General features: G+C 40.5%; 1 protein-coding gene across 8 annotated transcripts in view; it reads right to left on the bottom strand.

Moving 5' to 3' along the window:
• Positions 1–21064, bottom strand: part of KCNIP4 (potassium voltage-gated channel interacting protein 4) — an 840337-nt gene that overhangs the window by 185663 nt on the left and 633610 nt on the right. For 3 of the 8 annotated variants that reach the window (XM_007069756.4, XM_037897993.2, XM_043544582.1), the window contains exon 1: positions 8915–9883. The exons of 4 other annotated variants lie outside the window; for them this stretch is intronic. In XM_007069756.4, coding sequence (XP_007069818.1) covers positions 8915–9026 — 112 coding nt within the window. In that variant the 5' untranslated portion in view covers positions 9027–9883. Of the gene's footprint in view, positions 1–8914; positions 9884–21064 lie in introns of those variants that run through there. One more of the 8 variants, XM_043544586.1, reaches the window with a different exon arrangement.

The following is a 21064-nucleotide window of genomic DNA, read 5'->3' as shown; positions in this document are numbered from 1 at the left end:
GAAGTTGAAACTCTACAAATTCAGACTGGAAATAAGGCATACACTTTTAACCATGAAGGTAATTAATCATTGGAACAACTTACCAAGTGTGTGGTGGATTCTCCATCACTGACAACTTTTAAAATCAAGATTGGATCTTTTTCTAAAAGATATGTTCTAGGAAAAATGTTGGGAAAGGTCTATGGCTTGTGTTATACAGAAGGCCAGACTAGATGGTCACAAGGGTCCCTTCTGGCCTTGCAGTCTATGAGTTCAACAACAAGAAACATTTTTATAGTGGTTACATTATAAAGTCAGGTTTCAGAGTAACAGCCGTGTTAGTCTGTATTCGTAAAAAGAAAAGGAGTACTTGTGGCACCTTAGAGACTAACCAGTTTATTTGAGCATGAGCTTTCGTGAGCTACAGCTCACTTCATCGGATGCATAGCATTATAAAGTCAGCATTTGCCAATATCTGGGATATCACTAGCTTTCCCTATTCTTAAGGGAGGAAATATTTATGGTAACTTGAAAAGAAATGGCAAATGTTTACTTTTTAATGGCTTTTCGGAATTCTTAAATACTGAGCAAGCAATGAAACACTGAAAGAGGAGCATGGCAATGGTGAACTTGTCCACATAATACAGGGTCAAATTGAGAGCAGAACCTGTGCATGTTTGCAACACAAAAAGAGCTCCTTCTCCAACTTGTACCTGCAGAAGGGCAAAGTATAATTAACAAGTCAAGTTACAGGAATGTTTAAAAGGGTTGTGTTTTTCAGGGAAATTAATGCCCAGGTTCTACAAACATGTACAGTACATGAATAACTTTATCTGTATGACAGACCCACTGAAATCAGTACGACTACTCACATGCAAAAGGGTTTACATGATTAGGGCCTATGCTTTGAGGTGTTTAAAAAGGGAATACAGATTGCTTGTGAACTGGTATTTGCATTTGCAACATCTGTGCTAAACACATTGTTCAGAAAGAAGAGAACGCTCTGTTCCACTAATGATGTTATTTTAAAAAAATTAGGAATAATAGGCAGATTGCTCATAGCAACCATGCAATGAAGAAAGTAGTGCACAGATCAAAGTCTAATGAAGGCTTAATGCAATGGTTAAATAGAGGGCATCTATGGCTGGAGGAGGTACAATGGAAAATGAAGGTTAGGTTACAGAAACGACAAAACTATTAGTATATGATTTACTTCACAGCAGCTTTTTGTAACAACCTAAAATAAGGCCACACACATTTTCTCTGCAGCAGCAGAAATACTGCAGGTAAAAATTAAAAACCTCAGAGGGTGATAATGGTAGCAGGCATAGTCCATGATACACCAACCATGAAAGATATGCAGACTAATAAGTTTTACACAGTAAACTTCACGAGTATCAGCTTTTGTTTTTTTATTGGTCACTACATCTGAACACACATAGCACAAGATACAAGACTTTGGTATTATAACATACTCATTATATGGATAGTTGAAGCACTGTTAGAAGAACAGCTGACAGTATGTTATCCCCAATGCCAATTTACTTCTGGGTGCAATTTGAAGTGTGTATATGTTTGTTTATCTGTAAAGCTCAAAGCAGGTCCTGGCTACAGGAGATACATCTCTCCCCCTGTTGAGATCAGATGAAATGCTTGAGCTGGTAATCTCCTGGTTTCCATGAAAGTTTAAATGGAACTCCATTTATCTTAGGTACTTATATAAGCCCCATTATCTGAGCACCTCAAATATAATGTGTTTATCCTTACAACACCCCTCCGAAGTAGAGAAATATTATCATTCCCATTGCACATATGAATGACTGAGACAAACAGAGACTTGCACACTGGAAGGGAATCAAACCCAGGTTTCCCAAATCCCAGGCTCCCACCCCAAATACTGGACCATTTTGGTTATTTTTCCTCCTGCTAAATGGAGTTATTCCTAATTTATACTTGTGAAACTGAGGGCTTGTCTATACTTACCAGAGGATCAATGCTGCGGCAATTGATGCATCGGCGGTCCATTTAGCAGATCTAGTGAAGACCCACTAAATCGACCGCTGATCACTCTCCCATCAATTCCTGTACTCCACCTGATCGAGAAGAGTAAGGGGAGTTGACGGGAGAGTGACTCCTGTCGATGTCACATAGTGTGGACCCCGCGGTAAGTAGATCTAAGCTACGTTGATTTGAGTTATGCTATTCACATAACTCAAATTGCATAGCTTAGATCAATTTTTCCCTTTAGCGTAGACAAGGCTTGAGAGGAGAATAAGGCCCACCTTATCTAGAGCCCTGTGGATATCCGCTTCCTATCCATGGACAATTTTTGCAGATAGTGGATTGGATGCCAATACACCCACAGATGGATCTACTCACCTGTGGCACCTGGCCTCCAGTGTCTGGCCTGGTGGGCACATATGCTCGGGGCTGTCAGCCAGTGGCTGGGGCTGGGCAGCAGGCCAGAGTCGGCTGTCCAGCACCTGGTCGCTGAGCTGGTTCCTGTTCAGCGGCTTGGGCCCCTCAGGCAGCACCAGCGTCCCCACCATGCAGCAATGGCTGCACTCCTGGCCTGCCGGCTTCTGGGCAGCAGAATCTGCTCCCGACGCGGGAATTAGAGGGGGTGGGGCCCTGTTGCCTCACCTCTTCTCCCACTGTGGTGCAACACACACTACCACTGCCATTGCTTGTGAGCCCCCAGGAGCAACACACAATGTGCCACCCCTTCCCCCCCCAACCCCTGCGCTGCCCCTTCTCCTCGAGACCCCGCTCCGCACCACCTCTTCCCTGCAAGACCCTGTCCCCGCTCACTCATCTCCTCTCCCTCCCCCTTTGCTAGTCCTTGTGACATGGCTTGCTGCTGTGGATATGGATACACATAAGACGGCTAGCGGATCACCGGTTGGATCATGGGTTGATTCTGGCAGATTTTTGTATCCGCTCAGGGCTCTAACTACATCTAGTGGAAACTACATAGGGAATTTAGGGAAGCTGAATGTTACTATCTACAATTGAATTTGCTTAGGATTCTAGGGTTAACCCTACTCTTATAAGTGCTACAGGACTTTAAGTGACCATAAGTGACCATCTGTAGCTGGGTTCTACATTTCATCCTAAAGATAACGTCTCCAATAAAACATCTAACATCAAGCCAACCCCCTTTTTTCACTACTGATTCAGAGGGAAGAATCCTGACTAATGATACACAAAAACACTTTATATGACCCACATCCAAGTACTGGCCTATCCTGCCCAATGTTGTGTAACTCATGAAACCTGGTGAGATCACAGCTCAAGGTGACATGGCTACAGGCTGAACAGTTGAAAACTCAGGAATTCACTGAAACAGCAATCAACCTACAGACATATACAAATGTACAATACATAGATTTTAGTTAAAACATACTGGCAGGATTTTCCAAGTTTCTGTTAATTCGGACTTTAGAAATTGTAAGGTTCATATCCAGCCTTAATGAACCTGCGGTTCCTGTCCCTTGCAAACTCCAGTGTCCTGTTCCCACAGCTTTGTAAACTGTTCCCAATCAGCTGAAAGGGGTCTCTTTAGTGACCATGGAATGCCACATTCTCCAGCTGCTCCATTCCCAAAGGTGTGTGATTTCATATAATCCTAGACAACCCAGCTCATGGGAATTATATAAACAATTCTCTGAGCTTCTGTCATGAGTTCCCTGATTGTCAGGATGGGGTTCCTCCCTGGCTTACACTGATGGTTAAGCTAGTAACACGTTAAAAAACTAACAGTATTATCATGGCACAAACTAGAGTATCTTTATTCCTGATCCCCATGCAAGATAACCATATAGGAAACGGCCACATTACCTCTAGGAGCTCCACAAAAAAATTAACTGAACTGTCAGATTTTCAGCTAGACTTAAATTATTCCTATTAAGTTCTTTACTTCTAATGTTTTAAAACCATTTCATATGCACCATTATTTATTTGATAAGATATTATTTGTTCTTAAAGTGAATAAAGCAAGGTTGAAAATAAAATATACATACACAACATGTGCAGCTATCAGCTGCAAATATGCATGATATGTTTGTTTATATACTTATTCAAAAACAGACAAATACACACATGCCAACAACCCTTTTACAACCAAATAAAATTTTAATATCTTTTGAATGGATTGCAGTTATAAGAAGGTACCAGATTCTTATTCAGCAATTATGGTTTGTTTGTTTGTTTGTTTTGCGAAACCACCACCAATGGAGTAATTATAGACAAAGATTTTTATATACTATAAGTGACTTACTGAGAACTATAATAATTAAAAATACATGTACACACACACACACACACACACACACAGAGTAATTACGGTAGCATAACAAAGCTACCGCTGCTGGAGCCGGAACCCACGGAAGACTTCTGCTGCCCCGAGGACACCTCCCCAGTACTAGGACTGCCAGACCTGCCAAACGCTGAGGAGTTGCTGGGATTGCCACTGGCAGCATACCCTGGGGAGACGGAGGATGACCCCAGGGTTCAGGTACACCCGGAGGGGAGGGGAGGAAGGAGCCCAGGGATAGCAGACTGGAGTGTGGCTGAAGGGGCATCCAAAACACGGTCAGCGTATCGCAGTGGCATTCCCTGCTGATCCAGTGGCAGACCACTCTGCCACTGTTAGGGCCGTGGGCTGGGATGCAGTGGAGTCGTGGGCCTGCGTCACCCTACCCCTTGGGTGGCAGTACTCCTCCTCCTTAGGGTAAGAGGCCTGTGGGTGTCTGTGGTCCACCAGAACCAAGATGACAGACTGGGTTGGTGTTAACCCCTGCTGGCCCCCCTAGACTGTTTGCTGGGTGCCGTGCCCTGATTGAGAGCCTGCCAACCCCCCAAACCACTCGCAGCTAGCCTGCCTAAGGGTAAAGTCTTAGGCCATGTGGTGCCCCACCCTGGATGAGGGCTTAGAGCCACAAATAGTTCAGTGGCCCACCGTGCCTAAAGGTTGGAGCCAGAGACCACTAAGTTCCCCCGTTACTTAGACTGTGGATTCAGAAGTGTGCCAGCAAAGGGGCATGGCATCCCTCAGAGACTGACAGTGAGGGACAGCCACACCCACCTACACGCTTATAATGTACTAAAGGAGTATGTTGGATAATAGGATGATATAATGGATTTTTTAAATCTGTTATGGTTCTCGTATGGAACTGATTCAACTGATTTACAAACCTTGACATTTATTTATAGATCTGTACATGACCAATTCAGGCATACAAGCCCCTACATAATCCACATGCTGAGCAGTGTCCATGTCCTCTTTAACATCACAGATCCCAAAGACTACTATGGAGAACGGTGTCAATCACACACTAGATCAATTAAGAAGTCACAGACTAGAAGTGACTAATAATATGGAAAACTTTTATGATCAGTCATTCCACCATGGGCCAGCTCATAACAAGTCCAGATGTACGTGGTGATCCAATTCGAAATTCTTTGAGAGGACATCGGAAGGCCCTTCATGCTGTCAGCTATCGTGATAAAAAGCTGGGTCAATCTGCAGAAGGTAGAACCTCAGGGCGCGCCTGACATCCAGAGTGTGCAGCCGCCTCTCCTTGTTGGTGGAGCGAGGCTTTGGACAGAACACAGGGAGGAAAAATATTCTGGTTGACATGGAAGTGCGACACCACCTTAGGCAGAAAAGTCGGATGGGCCCGCAGCTGGACCTTGTCTTTGTAGAATACTGTGAACGGGGGCTCCAAACTGAGCAAGCACTCAAAGAAGAACAAAAACATAAGGAAGTACTTCTTCACACAACTCTCAGTTAACCTGTGTAACTCGCTGTCAGGGGATGTTGTGAAAGGCAAAAGTATAACTAGTTTATAGATAAGATAAAAAATAGATAGGTTCATGGAGTTCATTGTACATCAATGGCTATTAGCAAAGGTGGTCGGGGTACAATCGCAAGGTCTGGCTGTCTCTAAGCCTGTGACGGCTAGAAGCTGGGACTGGATAACGTGGGATGGATCACTTGATAATTGCCCTGCTCTGTTTATTCCTTCTGAAACATCTGGCGTTGGCCATGGTCAGAAGACAAGATACTGGCCTAGATGGACCATTGGTCTGACCCATATGGCCAGTCTCACGTTACTTTTTGGTGGAGTATTTTCAGGGGTATGCTGTGGCTTTGTTTTTGTTGGATAGTTACTTTAAATAATGTCCAATGTGCCTGGAATAGTAGGTAAGGGCCTTTTTATCTTATTATAAATGGTAGTAATTAAATAATCAATAAAGTGCTAGAGTTCCACAGCAAAAAGAAAAGGAGTACTTGTGGCACCTTGGAGACTAACAAATTTATGCTTATACTCAAATAAATTTGAGTATAAGCATAAATTTGTTAGTCTCCAAGGTGCCACAAGTACTCCTTTTCTTTTTGCGAATACAGACTAACAAGGCTGCTACTCTGAAACCTGTCATTATGCAAGTTCCACAGTGTGGATAGATTAAGAAGCAGTGAGGCAGGTAAAGGGACAGCAAAGACCTTTTCAGCTACATGCAGACGGGGGAGAGGAGAGAGAGTAAGCTTGGGGAATTGGTAAGGGTATGATTGACTGTTCCAGGAACTGTGCAAATTCACTGATCTCAAACAGGAAGGAAGGATAATTCTGTGGGTAAACCACTGGGCTGAGACTCAGGAAATCTGATTTCTCTTCCCACCCCGGCACAGACTTCCTGAGTGAGCATAGTCACGTCTCTCCAGGGCAGACCATCAGCTGGTATAAACTGTCATGCATCACTGTCATAATTTCATTGAGTTCAGTGGAGTTATGACAATTTACACCCGCTGAGGTTCTGTGTTTCAAGTTCCACAACTGTAAAATAGAAATAAAAATGCTTCCCTATATTCCAGTGGTGTTGTCAAGACAAATTCATTAGTGTCTTCAAATTCATCATTATATCTTACATTGATGAATGCCATAGGAAAGCCTATAAATATAAACAAATACAGGGCTGCTGCACTGGCCTGCTTGTGCAGGTGCCTCATGCCCTGCCTCCTGGTTGCAGGATCTGGGGGGTAGTCCTTTATCTTCCATTTTGATCTAAACACACAATCCTTCAAGGATCAGTATTTGGCTATTAGGACCTGATCCTTGTCCCACTGAAGTCAATGACAAAGCTGCAGTGAATGCCATTAAGTTATAGATGTCCTGCAAAGCACTCCTTATTAATTTCTTACACAGGCAACATTCCTATTAACTTTAGGGGAAGTTTTGCCAGAGTAAGGGACAAGTGAAAGAGCACGAAACAGGCCACAATGGAGTAAGAAATCCTGCTAACTACCGCTGCTCTTCAGACTAGTAATATTATAATGTTTTTGCTGTGTTTTATAATGTTATTGTTTTTCTACTGTACAGATCTGTCAGTTCCACGTTGCTGGGTGATTTTAAATACAATTATTATATTATGTGAGGAAATATCATGACACTATTGGTTGGAATTAATTACATAATTCTAGTCCTAACCCTGAATAGTTATGCTTCCTATTGTATATCACACTGCACTATTTATTTCTTACAGGGTTGGTTTGTTACTAGCAGATTTTTTTAGGGGCATGATTTACTGCATTTGCTGTAACATATAGAAGATTTTCTCAAAACTTAATCACAATATGATTTTGTGAAGAATTAAAGAAAGGGACAAACTCAGAATTGCTCATGAATTCTGTATTTTATCCTTTTTCTATAAATATTTTATTGCCATCAATTATAAAGCTGGAGTTGTCATGCAATGAAGCAAGATGAAAGTTTAAAAACACTGAATGTTTATGTGCAAATCTACACAGCCCAGAGTTTAAAAGGAAGAAATGTGAGTATTATGAGGGACAGATTAACCTGTAGTTTAGAACTTTGAAAAAGAATTTCACACTTCCATAAAAAGTATTTAGTAGCAAGTTTTGCTGTTGCCAGATGTTGTAAATTCTCACATGCAGTTTTAAGGATGATTTATTTAAATAGTTCAGTAACTGTAAAAGTGCTAGGTTAAATATTTCACATTCATCAGTACATTGAACAGTTTTATGAGGTGATTTTTCAAATCTCCATCAGTCTTTTCCCACTATGAAGAAAAAAAAGTATGCTTCAGAAAATTAGTGTGTTCTTCTTAGATATCTGACTGTGACCAGAAAGCACCAGAAAGTGCCGAAGTTACAGTGAATATCTGGTATTTGCACAGCAACAAAATCAAGCCTTAGGCTGTAAATTGTTTTTGTTTACTACAGCATTCAGACAGGAATTAGAGTAGATGACAGTATAATTTGATTTTTAGAATTAAATTTAATTAGCAATGTGAAGTTAACATATTCAGTATCATGAAACAATGCTTAGTATCTGTACCAAAGGTCTGCATTGTGCCACTGAGTTTCAAACAGAACCTGGTATTGAAATTAATAGGACGTTCTGTTTATAAACAGATGGCATGTTATGGCCCTATATACATAGGGAACAGACAGTCTAATCAAATAAACAGGTTACACACACACACACACACACACACACCAGAATAATTATTTTTAGAACATATATCAAAGCAGAGGAGCACTCAGTTTTATGAAACAAACTACGATAAATCTCGATGTATTAAGTTTTGATACTAGTGAGCAGCTTTCAAAGGTTAGTGTAACTGATAGATACATGTGTTTTCAACCTTTCCAACATACTTCAATGCAGACAGGCTGTAAAATGTAATACACTATATAATAAACCCTATGTTAGATTCTACTTCTGTTTTAAAATATCAGATAAAAGGAAACAGAAACAAAAACAAGATTTCACAGTCCACAGGTTATTCTCACTTTTTCAAGCATTTTCACGTTACAGGTTTTATACCAGACTAGCAGTCTGTTTTACGTAGACAGCTTTTAAGCAGACTAGATACTACAAAAAACACAAACCGTGATTGACCACTTTACCTTCTGAAAAATCAATCAGTCCCAGCAAATGAAGCAGCTTCAGAGACGCAAATATAATCACAACAATACCCACTGTTTGCAGTCCCTCCGACTCCCACTCTAACGTCAACATTCTTCAAACAAACAAATCATTCCAGTCTTCAAGCCAGTTCGTGATTAGAGGGAAATTAGAGGATTTTACCAATATTTTGTTTTGAAAAAAGTTGCAAAGGTGAAAAGCAACCTTGTGCTGTACTGTGGAAATTAACTGACCACCCTAGTTGAGGCAAAATACTAGCTAAAGCCCTGCATCTCATGCTTCTCTAAGCATTTGATTTCATTAGCAGTGAGTCCTCTTAGAACGCTGAGGTGGACCACTAACCCCTTGATATGACATTGTATCCAGCAAGTAAGGTTACTTCAGAGCTGCTGGAAGAACATCTGTTTCAGAACTGGAGACTTTGCTGTGTCAGTTCAAAAAGAAACACTCCCAGGAAACTTGCAGTAGGGAGCACACTGCTACCAGCACTGTGCATTCTAATGCTCCTAGACTCATGCTTTAGGATTCTACCCAATAACCTATTTTAACAGTTTTTTTTTCTTTTTTGGGTGTTAAATTTGACAAATGCCAGTTTACTGAAGACATTTGTTTTCATGTGTCAAACTCTGCATATCAGAAAAATACTGTCCTTTGCATCTTAGTGCATGGTATTTACAAATGCAATGTTCCTTCTTCTTGAACACCACCAGAGCCTAGTTAGAATTTCTAATGAAAATGACAATGAAATTAAAGGATAACATTTTGACATGATGATGTAGTGTCCCTGCTTAATAAAATGTAATGTTATAAAAGGGGCATGCCTTCCCAACCCCCAATTTTTGCAACATAGATACAGTATGTCTTTTACAAACCAGAAGTGCTTCTTTTTTGAGTAAGGGCTTGAGCCTGCACTTTAGCAGTTTTTAATTACATTTAACGATGCTCAACTTCCATGAGGAACACAGCAACTTCCAGGATCAAACACGAACCACACATCAAGAAAAAGGCTCTTCTGTGACCATGGCTGCTTTATCATTAGGCTTTTATAAAATTAATCTATTCAGTGTTTCAAATGAATAGAAATAAGGTATATAACATACAGTGCATGCTGTAAGAATTATTTATGCAGAACCAGCCTTCTCACATTTTAAGGCTGGGCCTGTGAAACAATTACTTCCACTTCCACCCTCCAAATTTAACGAAGTCTTGTCCACTGGGATACAAGGCAACACAATAAGGATCAAGGGAAGGCCCATAAGGTAAATCTTGGACCATCCTCAATAATGTCTTATTATATAATAAAATTATTAGGGTCTGGTAGTGACCCCTATATTTCGGTTGTCTAACAACATTCACTAGAAAAGATTCTTGCTAACTTTTTTGAGAAGTTTGACACCTCCATTGTTTGCAGGAAGTCACTGAAAATTTAACGAAACAATCTATTCAAGTTGTTAGATAATAAAAGCACAGGGGAAGATAGTCTTCAGGCTACCACAGTCTCCTTTGCTGCAGGAAAAAGGAGTCTGTCACCTCAGACTTAACGCTATAGAGAGTCGCAATTTAAAAAAAAAAACCATCATATAAACCAGAAGTTTAGGAGCCAAAAAGCTCATTCATTGAAGAATTGTGTGCATATTCAAGTTAATTTAAAGTTGTCTTCTTTGGTTTTGTTGAGGGTGTTTCCCTCCAACAGTTTAACTATAGAATCCAGAGTATTCAGCCATAGTCAGGTAAATAAAATAGCTATCCTTTCCATTCCCCCCCTAACTTAGATATAGGATATCTGCAGAAGAAGCACAATAAAATAGTGGATCATAAATAAACTAAATTCACTAATATGTTGTGTGCATCTTCTTGCTTATTCTAATCTTCCTCGTATTTATCCCCTTTAGTTCTCATTGTCCATAAATGATCCATTTGATCCATCTCCATATTCATTTTCTATTCTTTCTCATGTCTGTGCACTGTTTTTATTCGCTAGTTCTTCTTTCTTTGAAAAGTAGCATCTCATTCCCTCTCTCATTTTTCTATTGACCCCTCTTTGCTTTCCACCCCTTAGCTTTCTCCCATTTCACACAGTTTCCCATTCTTTTGTCTCTGTTACCTTTGCTCTCCTTATTTTCATCTCTCTGGCTTCTTTGCTCTCTCTTCTATCCCACTGTCTCTTTGGGCTTCTCCCCATCTTCCTCTCTCTTTCAAATAATGCTTAACATTTAGTTATGGTCAGATTTTCAAAACTGCTCAGCACCTAACATACTGAGTCCCAGTGAAAGCTGAGCTTGTTTGAAAATGTGACCCATAGTACTCTAAAGACATTGACAAACGAATCCTAACATTCTGCAGCCCAAGAGATAAGCATTATTATCCTCACTAATTAGTGTTAGACACACTATTAGAATAAAGGATTCTCCCACTCTAAGTTCTGGCTTAGTCTCCTAGATCATGCCACCTCATGTTATTGAGTTTCCCCTAAATGGGACCAGAACCCCACCACTTGCTCAGCAGATGTGCCAGAAGAGAGGGAGTGCAGTTACCAGCAGCCCAGGTAGTACCTTACTCTCTTGTTCCCACGTCATCAAACTGATCTGGAGTCCCTCTAAAAATCTGAGGGACCAAAAGGCATGTATTTCATGGGTCCCACTGATCAGCCCTGGCAGCTGTGTGTGAGTGAGAAGAGACTCTTTAAGAAAACAAATCACTAAAAACTTATCACAAAACAATCACAATTCTACAGAACGATAGAAGGGAAACAGCAGAATAAAGACAATGGATTTCAAGAAGGCAGACTTGAGCAAACTCAGGGAGTTGGTAGGTAAGATTCCATGAGAAGCAAGTCTAAGGGAAAAAACAGTTCAAGAGAGTTGGCAGGTTTTCAAAGAGACATTAAGGACACAAGAGAAAAACTATCTCACTGCATAGGAAATATAGGAACTATGGCAAGAGACCACCCTGAATTAACCAACAGATCTTTAATTATCTGAAACTCAAGAAAGTCTCACAAAAAGTGGAAAGTAGGTCAAATTACAAAGGATGAATATATACCAACACCATACACATTCAGGGACAAAATTAGAAAGGCCTAGGCTCAAAATAAGTTTAAACTACTAGAGACATAAAGGGTACCAAAAAAACATTCTACAAATACATTAGAAACAAGAGGAAGCCCAAGGATAGGGTAGGCTCATTACTCAGTGAGGGGGAAAAGACAATAGTTTTCACCAAAAAGGTTACTTCCGATCAGACATCAAACATAGTGAATGCCAGTGAAAATGAGACAGGATCTGAGGCTAAAATAGGGACAGAACAAATTAAAAATTAGACAAGTCAGAGGTCTTCAAGTTGGCAGGGCCTGATGAAATACATCCTAGAATACTTAAGGAGCTGATTGAGGAGATATCTGAGCCATTAGCGATTATCTTCAAAAACTCATCGAAGACAGGAGAGATTCCAGAGGACTGGAAGAGGGCAAATATAAGTGTCAATCTATAAAAAGGGGAATAAGGACAATCTAGGAAATTACAGACCAGACAGTTTAACTTCAGTATCCGGAAAAATAATGGAGCAAATAATCAAGCAATCAATTTGCAAACACCTAGAAGATAAGGTGATAAGTAACAGTCAGCATGGATTTGTCAAGAACAAATTGCATCAAGCTAATCTAACAGCTTTCTTTGACAGGGTAACAAACCTTGTGGATAGAGGAGAAGCAGCAGATGTGGTCTATTGTGACGTTAGTAAGGCTTTTGATACTATCTCACATGACCATCTCAGAAACAAACTAGGGAACTACAACCTAGATGAAGTTCTATAGGGTTGGAAAACCATTCCCAGAGTGTCATCATCAGTGGTTCAAAGTTAAACTGGAAGGGAATATTAAGTGAGATCTTGCATGGGTTGGTCCTGGATCGGGTTCTGTTCAATATCTTCATTAATGATTTAGATAATGGCACAGAAAGTATGCCTATAAAATTTGTGGATGATACCAAGCTGGGAGGGGCTGCAAGTGCTTTGGAGGATAGGATTAAAATTCAGAATGATCTGGACAAACTGGAGAAATGGTCTGAGGCAAACAGGATGAAATTCATAAAGGACAAATACAAAATACTCCACTTAGGAGGGAACAATCAGTTGCAGACATATAAAATGGGATATAACTGCATAGGAAGGAGTACTACAGAAAGGGATCTGGGGGTCATAGTTAATCACAAGCTAAATATGAGTCAACATGTAACACTGTTTTTTTTGTTTTTGTTTTTTTGCAACAAACATCCTTCTGGGATGTATGAGCAGGAGTGTTGTAAGCAAGACAAAAGAAATGATTCTTCCACTCTACTATGCACTGATAAGGCCTCAGCAGGATTATTGAGCATCACATTTCAGGAAAGATGTAGACAAAGGGTTCTCAAACTTCATTGCACCATGACCTCCTTCTGACAAAAAAAATTACTTTACAACCCCAGGAAGGGGGACCGAAGCCTGAGCCCACCCAAGCCCCATTGCCCTGGAAGTGGGGGGCAAAGTCTGTGCCCCACCGCTCCGGGAAGAGGGGCCAAAGCTGAAGCTGAAGGGCTTCAGCCCCTAGCCAGGGTGCCTGCAACCTGAGCCCTGCCGCCCAGGGCTGAAGCCTTTGGGCTTTGGCTTCGGCCCTGAGGAGTGGGGCTAGGGCTTCAGACCTCGGCCCCAGAAAGTCTAAGCGAGCACTGGTGACCCCATTCAAAGGGGGTCGGGACCCACTTTGCGGTCCTGACCCACAGTCTGAGAACCGCTGATGTAAACAAACTGGAGAAAGTCCAGAGGAGAGCAATAAAAATGATTAAAGGTCTAGAAAACATGACCTATGAGGGAAGATTGAAAAAATTGGATTTGTTTAGTCTGGAGAAGGAAAGACTAGGGCGGGAAGGACATGATAGCAGTTTTCAAAGGGTTGTTACAAGGAGGATGCTGAATAATTGTTCTTGTTAACCTCTGAGGATAGGACAAGAAGCAATGGGGTTAAATTGCAGTAAGTGAGGGTTAGGTAGGACATTAGGAAAAACTTCCTAACTGTCAGGGTAGTTAAGCACTGGAATAAATTGCCTAGGGAGGTTGTAGAATCTCCATCATTGGAGGTTTTTAAGAACAGGGTGGACAAACACTTGTCAAGAATGGTCTAGTTATTACATAGTCCTGCCATGAGTGCAGGGGACTGGACTAGATGACCTATGAGGTCCCTTCCAGACCTACACTTCTATGATTCAGTTCTAAAAATCAGTTTACATCTCCAAGGCGATCTCCACAGTAAAAAGGGCTAGACACATACTTTTTTTTGGCTATTTTTAAAGACAGTTACACTTAGTATTGATATTCTCAAAGTCAGGGGGCCCAGAGCCATGGACTTGGTGAGCCTCAAAGTCCCTGCTCTGCAAATTAATGCAATATGGACATGAAACAAAAGTGCATGTAGGTGAAAAGAAAGCAGCATTATATTTAATGCACCATGCAACACTTTCAACTGTGGCATTAATATATGCTGAATTCCTCCTGTAAACAATTCATTAAAAATAAATAAGAAGTGAAAATTTCCTGCCTCATAGCATTTGAAAGTAAAGTAGAATTTGGGCAAGGTTATCACTCAAGTACAGCCACTGTTTGGATTTTGAGCACTTTTAGAATCCACGACCAAGTGTGATTTTTCTCTCTTTTTTTACATCCTGAGAACCACTTAAGAAGCATTACTATATGTCTTTATGGGAGTGCCTGTACGAGCACTCCAAGCAAAATTTAAAAAGTCTTATTTTCTAGAAAAGCAGACTTCTAGGCACCACCACAAAAACACTTAGTAAAATATCCAATAAAAAAACCAGACACTTCTCTGCCCGCCACTGGGAGCTGCGGGGGGCCATGTCTGCGGATGGTCAACGTCAGTAAAATGTCTTGTGGCCCACAATCAGATTACCCTGATGAGTCACATGCAGCCCGCGGGCCACAAGCTGACCACCACCGATTTAACACCTGAACAGAATTTTCCCCAAGTAATTCCTGTTTGAACTGGAGCACATTATTTTAAAAAACCTCCCATCATGATTTAAAAATTGTCAGTGATGGGGAATTCACCACAATATTTGGTTAAGCTGTTCTAATAGTTAATTATTCTCACTGATAAAACTTTATGCCTTATTTCCAGTCTGAATAGGTCTGGCTTCAATGTTCAGCCACTGGATTGTGTTATATACACCTTTCTTTGCTAGAAGTGGGTCCCAACCCCTTTGAATGGGGTTGCCAGGGCTCGCTTAGACTTTCTGGGGCTGAGGTCTGAAGCCTGAGCCCCACTCCTCAATAAATTACTTCTTAAGCTTCTCTTTGTAAAGCTAAATAGATTAAGCTCCTTGAGTATCACCGTAAGCCATGTTTTCTAATCCTTTAATCATTCTCGTGGCTCTTCACTGAACCCTCTCTCTGATTTATCGGCATTCTTCTTGAATTGTGGGCATTGGAACTGGCATAGTATTCCAGCAGTGATTGCACCAGTGCTGAACAGAGAGGTAAAATAAGCACTTTACTCCTATGTGAGAATCTCCTGCTTATAAATACAAGGATCGCTTTTTAAGCAATTAAAATTACTACTAAGCACTGCATATGCAGGTACCTAATACCAGTCTGATCTGGGTTTCACAAACTGGTGTGGGAGTCTTTAAAAGTCCACTCTGCCTGGAAAAATTCCTATTAATATCCTTCCAGATTACTCTTAAAATAATTTATGTACATTAAAAGCAGCACAGGACTAAATTGTTCTTTCCCCTCACAGGTGTGCAAGGAGGGAGGGTTGGAAGGCTGCATGTAAGTGCCAAGCCCCAGGGCTGTGTAAACCTAACATTACTAGCAGAGCCAGAAACCCCAAAAAGGGTCAAGAAGAGGTAATTGAGGTGTTGACCCTGCCCCACCCACCTCCTTCCCTGTAGGCTAAAGCAGTTGGTTGGTCACACAGGAAACACAAGCTTTTCCCTCTTAGTAGTACCATGGAGGCACCTATGTGCCACAGTTCTGGAGGCAGCAGCATCTCTCCTGAGGCACAGTGCCTCTTGGAGCTCCCATGTAGTGTTGTGGTTCTCTACCTTCCCCAGTAGAGGCAGCGTCTGTTGGACCAATCTAGCCCCCAAACTCCTACATGCACTTTTTTCCCACAGAAAAAAAAAACATTCTTCTTTTTCAATATACTACTTATTTCTATACATATTAGAAGTAACATCATTTATGTCACGTGTAAAAAGGGTGTATTAGATATTAGACCGGACTGTGTAGAGTGCAAGCACTTAAATCTTTGTTGTGTGCACGCATGTATGGTACCTAATGCAATGGAGCCCATACCCTTACCTAGTCTTCTACGGTATGTTTACATGCAAAAAAAAAAAAAAAAAAATCCCTGGCAGCAAGTCTCAGAGCCCAGGCCAACTGACTCGAGCTTGTGGTATGGGGCTAAAACTCCCTTCCAGTTTCAGAGACTGGGCTCCAGCTCGAGCAGAGCCATCTACACTGCTGATTTTAGCTCCATAGTGTGAGCCCAAGACAGACTCTGAGACTCACTGCTGTGATTTTGATTTGATCTGTTTTTTTTTCTTGCTTTGTAGATGTGTCTCTAGATGTTACTGCAAAACAAACAACAAATGTTAACATGTTAATCAGGATTTTTGCCCCCCAAGTGCATTGTCTGTACAGTTTGGAACTAGAAAACCAATACTGAAAATGGTTTCAATTATTTCATACAACTGAAGTGAAGCAAGAAGACAGGAATTGCCATATTGGATCACAACAGTTCTCCAGCTAGTCTAACATCCTATCTGTAACCGGTAACAATTGCTCCAGAGGAAGGTATAAGGAATCCTGAAGCAGATAATTATGGCATAAACAGCTGATAGAAAGTAACTGCCCCTGAGCCCAATCAGTTAGTGGCTGATTTATTCCCTGAAGTTTTATAAGACCACAGAATTTCTTTGAAAATTATATCTGATGTAACTGTGGACATTCTCATTATCCATATAAACATCTAATTCTGATTTTTAATCCTACTAAACTCTTGGCTTCAATTTCAGCTTGCAGTAGCGAGTTACACACTAATTATATAGTGTGTACATATATTTTCTTCAATCAGTTTTAAAATTTATTATTAGTTATAATTATTACCACCACCACAGCACCCAGGAACCCTACGCAGACAAGGATCCCATTGTGCTAGGCAGTGCTAGGCAACATAGGACAAAAAAAGATGGCATTCCCCCAAAAAACCTTATAATCCAAGTTATACAATTTGCTGCTTTTTAGTTACCCCTTGTTCTTGTGTTCTTATGAGAAAAGGTAAATAGGAATGCTCAACTGTTTTTCTCTATATCATTAAATATTTCATATCTCTATCATGTCTGCTTTTATTCATCTCTTTTCTAAACTGAACAGTTGCAGTCTTTTCAATCTTTCCTGAAATAGAAGTTTGCCTGTAATCATTTTCATTGTTCTTCACTGGATACCTCCTATTTTTGCTATATTGTTTTGAGATGGGGTGACCAAAACTGAACACATTTTTCAAGGTGAGAGCATCTATCAATATACATACAAAGACATTATAATTTTTCCTAAGTGATGGAATCTGCTTAGTGTTATAACTAATTTAAGGAAGAGACATAATTGACTAGTAAGGAACAGTCCTTCATTAGAAACTGGCTATTTGATTTTTTTTCCCCAAACGTAATTAAAAAAGGAAATTGCTGATGAGTTAGAAAGAGAGACAAAAGTTTGGAGGAATTTAATTAGCTGCCCTTCTTTCTGCACTCTGCTTTTCCACAGGGAAATGTCAGTCAGCCAGAAAAGAATGAAGTTTTTAAGTAAACACGGAAAAAACCTAAGTATAATACATACTGAACTGCTTCTTGTATTTGTTTTGAGTGCCAGATCAGAATTTATTAGAGAAGTTCTGGAGCTGGTAACGACCTTAGCCTTCCTGTTAGATTTCTGGTAAAGATTCTATTCATCAGTAATAATCCACAGTTTTATGCACATGGAAAACTGACTGGGGATCTTAGATTTGCAGCAGAAAACTTGTTCAGTAGAAAGTATGGCTGAAACCCAGGGAAGTAATTTTCTTAATTATGCAGGTCCAGACAAGGATTATCCACAGAGGAAATGAATTCATATTTCTGAATACAACATCCCCTGTGTACTCTGCTACTGACAATCGTAGAATATCACACATTCATCCCAAAGTGGTTAAAAAAACAAGAGACAGATACATAGGATCCTTTGTTCATCTCAGCAATATGGCAATGATTTAACAGCAGAATACCACATTAGAAGAAAAATATATTCAATCAAAATTGCCAACAGTCTTTAACTAGGTAGAATTCAATTACCTGAGCTGGAAACAAGAAAACATGGTTTGCCCCAGTTTTCAAGTTGTGGTCTTTTTGGTTGTTGTTGTTGTTTGTTTGTTTTTTAAAGTAAATTACACTGAAATATTGCTGTGGCTTTGATTGTCTAAAGATTTTTTTTTGCATTGTGCTTGTTCTGAGCTATTATACCAGAGTTCTTATTTTTATTCTTCTGTTTCTGATTTGTCTGACTCTTACTTGGCCTTAAACGTTTACTTTTGACCTTCCTTGAACATACATTAAAATGCCACAGCTACCACCAGTCTGAGATCATGATTTAGAACTCTGACTGTATAATAATCTACTTCAAGTTCATGTAAAAATTCTAATGCATAAAAATATAAAGGGTAATCATTCATCTGGTTTGAAATCTAGAACTGATCAATACACAGTGGCACTAGACTAGTCCTCCACTAGAGCTGCCTGATGTTGTTGAATGCTTCTTGTGACTATGTCCCTGATTTGATTTTGTGCATGGTCTCCTTTCAGGTCAGGCAAGAATAGCTTGATAGGGGAGGAAACCATGTATTCTTGACAGGTTTCAGAGTAACAGCCGTGTTAGTCTGTATTCGCAAAAAGAAAAGGAGTACTTGTGGCATATGCTCAAATAAATTGGTTAGTCTCTAAGGTGCCACAAGTACTCCTTTTCTTTTCATGTATTCTTGAGCCATTCACTTGTATTTGGATCTAGTATCTGTGGGACATCAATTCTAAACGTTGCTCCCTCTCATTTACGAGAGAACTGCCTTCATAGGAAAGCTTCTCAGGTTTTCCGCAAGTTACAGAAACATTTCATTTTTCTAAAACAAAACCTCTGGATAGTTATACACTTTCCAAAATTCTAGGAAAGGTATGTCCAAATTACTCATATTCCTCAGCATATGCTTTAACTTTCACTTGGCCCAAATCCCGATGCATTAGTCTGCCGATTAAGGCAGATTCAGGGTTTTATTTAAAGCAACCCCCCACCCCCAAATGCTCCTATGCGGTAGTTTGAGGTACTGCAGCCAATTCTTTTTAAAATAATTTGTATATTGTTTTTATACCATTATGTTTAAAATAGCGGATAAGACACAAAGTGGTTTGCAAATTAAACTGCCTCACTCAGGAATCAGTGGTGAAATTTGCACTTTACAAGGCTAATACAAAGTATTAGAAAAAGGCCAGCTCCTTCCTAAAATCATATTAAATGATGTTTTGCAGCAGCAGCTAATAATCAAAGTGTAGTTTATTTTCCTATAAAACCCACTTGGTTGGCAAATTATACTGTCACTTCTGGCAAAAATACTATGTTTGAACTATATGGCAGTGGGTTATAGCGCACAAACCTTACTCTCCCTTTTGAAATCAAATCAAACTGGGTCTTGCAATAGCAAAAGCTGCTGTTGCTAAATTTGCAAGAGTAAAACTTGCCACACAACCTACTCTGGATGGGCCAGAAAATTTACTGTTCTTTGCCTTTTTGGCAAAGGTATTGCCTTTGAACTACGTGAATGCAGATCAAAAACCCAGACTCAATTTCTCCCTCTGAAGAGGTCTATTTACAGCACTAAAGAACAACAATTCTCCACCCGATTCTTCTGACTCTCTTCCCCACCCCAAGGTCTATTTAGTTGGTTTGCTTTGCCAACCCCCCAGCCCTGATTCACCCACAATATCTGCTTCCTCCACTTCTACTCTTGTGCTGAGGAGAGAGACAGGCAGAAATCCTGGGGTCAGGCTGACTTCCTCCACTACAAATTATTCTCTCCTTCAGTTCTTTCTTGCTTGAACAACGCTACTTCTCCAGCTCATTTGAATTCCATGCCCACAATCTCAGCTGCCTTTTTGCCACCATTGGAAAGTTTGAATGAGTCACTCTTCCTGCCTCCATTTCTTTTTCTGACCAGGATCTCACCAAATTCTTCCTACAGAAAACTGACAAAATATTTCATAACTTTCCCTCTCCTCTCAGCTTGCCTTCCCTTCTCCCTTACCCCACACAACTCTTGACTCCTACCCTGCCACAGACCCTTCAATTGTTGCAGTGACCCCAGCCATCCCATCTCCTGATCTCCCTTGCAATCATGCTCATATCCTTCCTTACTCTTCTCTTCAACCTCTCCCACAGCGTTTCTCCCTCAAAATACAAAAAAAAAAAAAAAAAAACCATCTTAGACCCACTCTTATCCAGTTTGCATTTCTTGCACTCAATTGAAACTGCTCTTGCCAAAGTCTTGAATTACCTCTTCCTAGCTAACGTGCAGAAACCCAGTACTCCCTTCTCATCTTCCTTGACTTCTCAAGCTGCCTGTGCCACCATGGACCATGCTCCTCTTCTTGAGATCTTGACCTCCCTTGGATTCTGTCACTATATTCTCCCCTGGTTCTCCTCATATCTCTCTAATCACTCCTTCCAGTGTCCTCCTTTTGCCCTCCAACTTTCTGTGGCAGGTTCCCACAGGTCTCTGTCCTTGGTCCCCTTCTCTTCTCTTCTATACCTTATCTCATATGCAAACGTAATTTCAACTACTATCTCTATGCTGATGACTCTCAGATCTACTCCTCTGCGACAGAACGGTCTCCTTTTATCCAAACCAAGTTCTTAGCCTGTCTCTCTGGTGTTACCTCATGGATGTATAGCTGTTAGCTCAAGCTCAACATGGCTAAATCAGAGCTCCCAATGTTCCCTCACAAGCCCTCCCTGTTACCTTCTTTCTTCATCACTGTGGACAACATCACCATCCTGCTTGTCACTAA

Source organism: Chelonia mydas, chromosome 4 (assembly GCF_015237465.2).
Source record: "Chelonia mydas isolate rCheMyd1 chromosome 4, rCheMyd1.pri.v2, whole genome shotgun sequence".
Classification (NCBI taxonomy): Eukaryota; Metazoa; Chordata; order Testudines; family Cheloniidae; genus Chelonia; species Chelonia mydas.
Note: the sequence above shows the minus strand (reverse complement) of the source record. Positions and strands in the feature narration are given on the sequence as shown.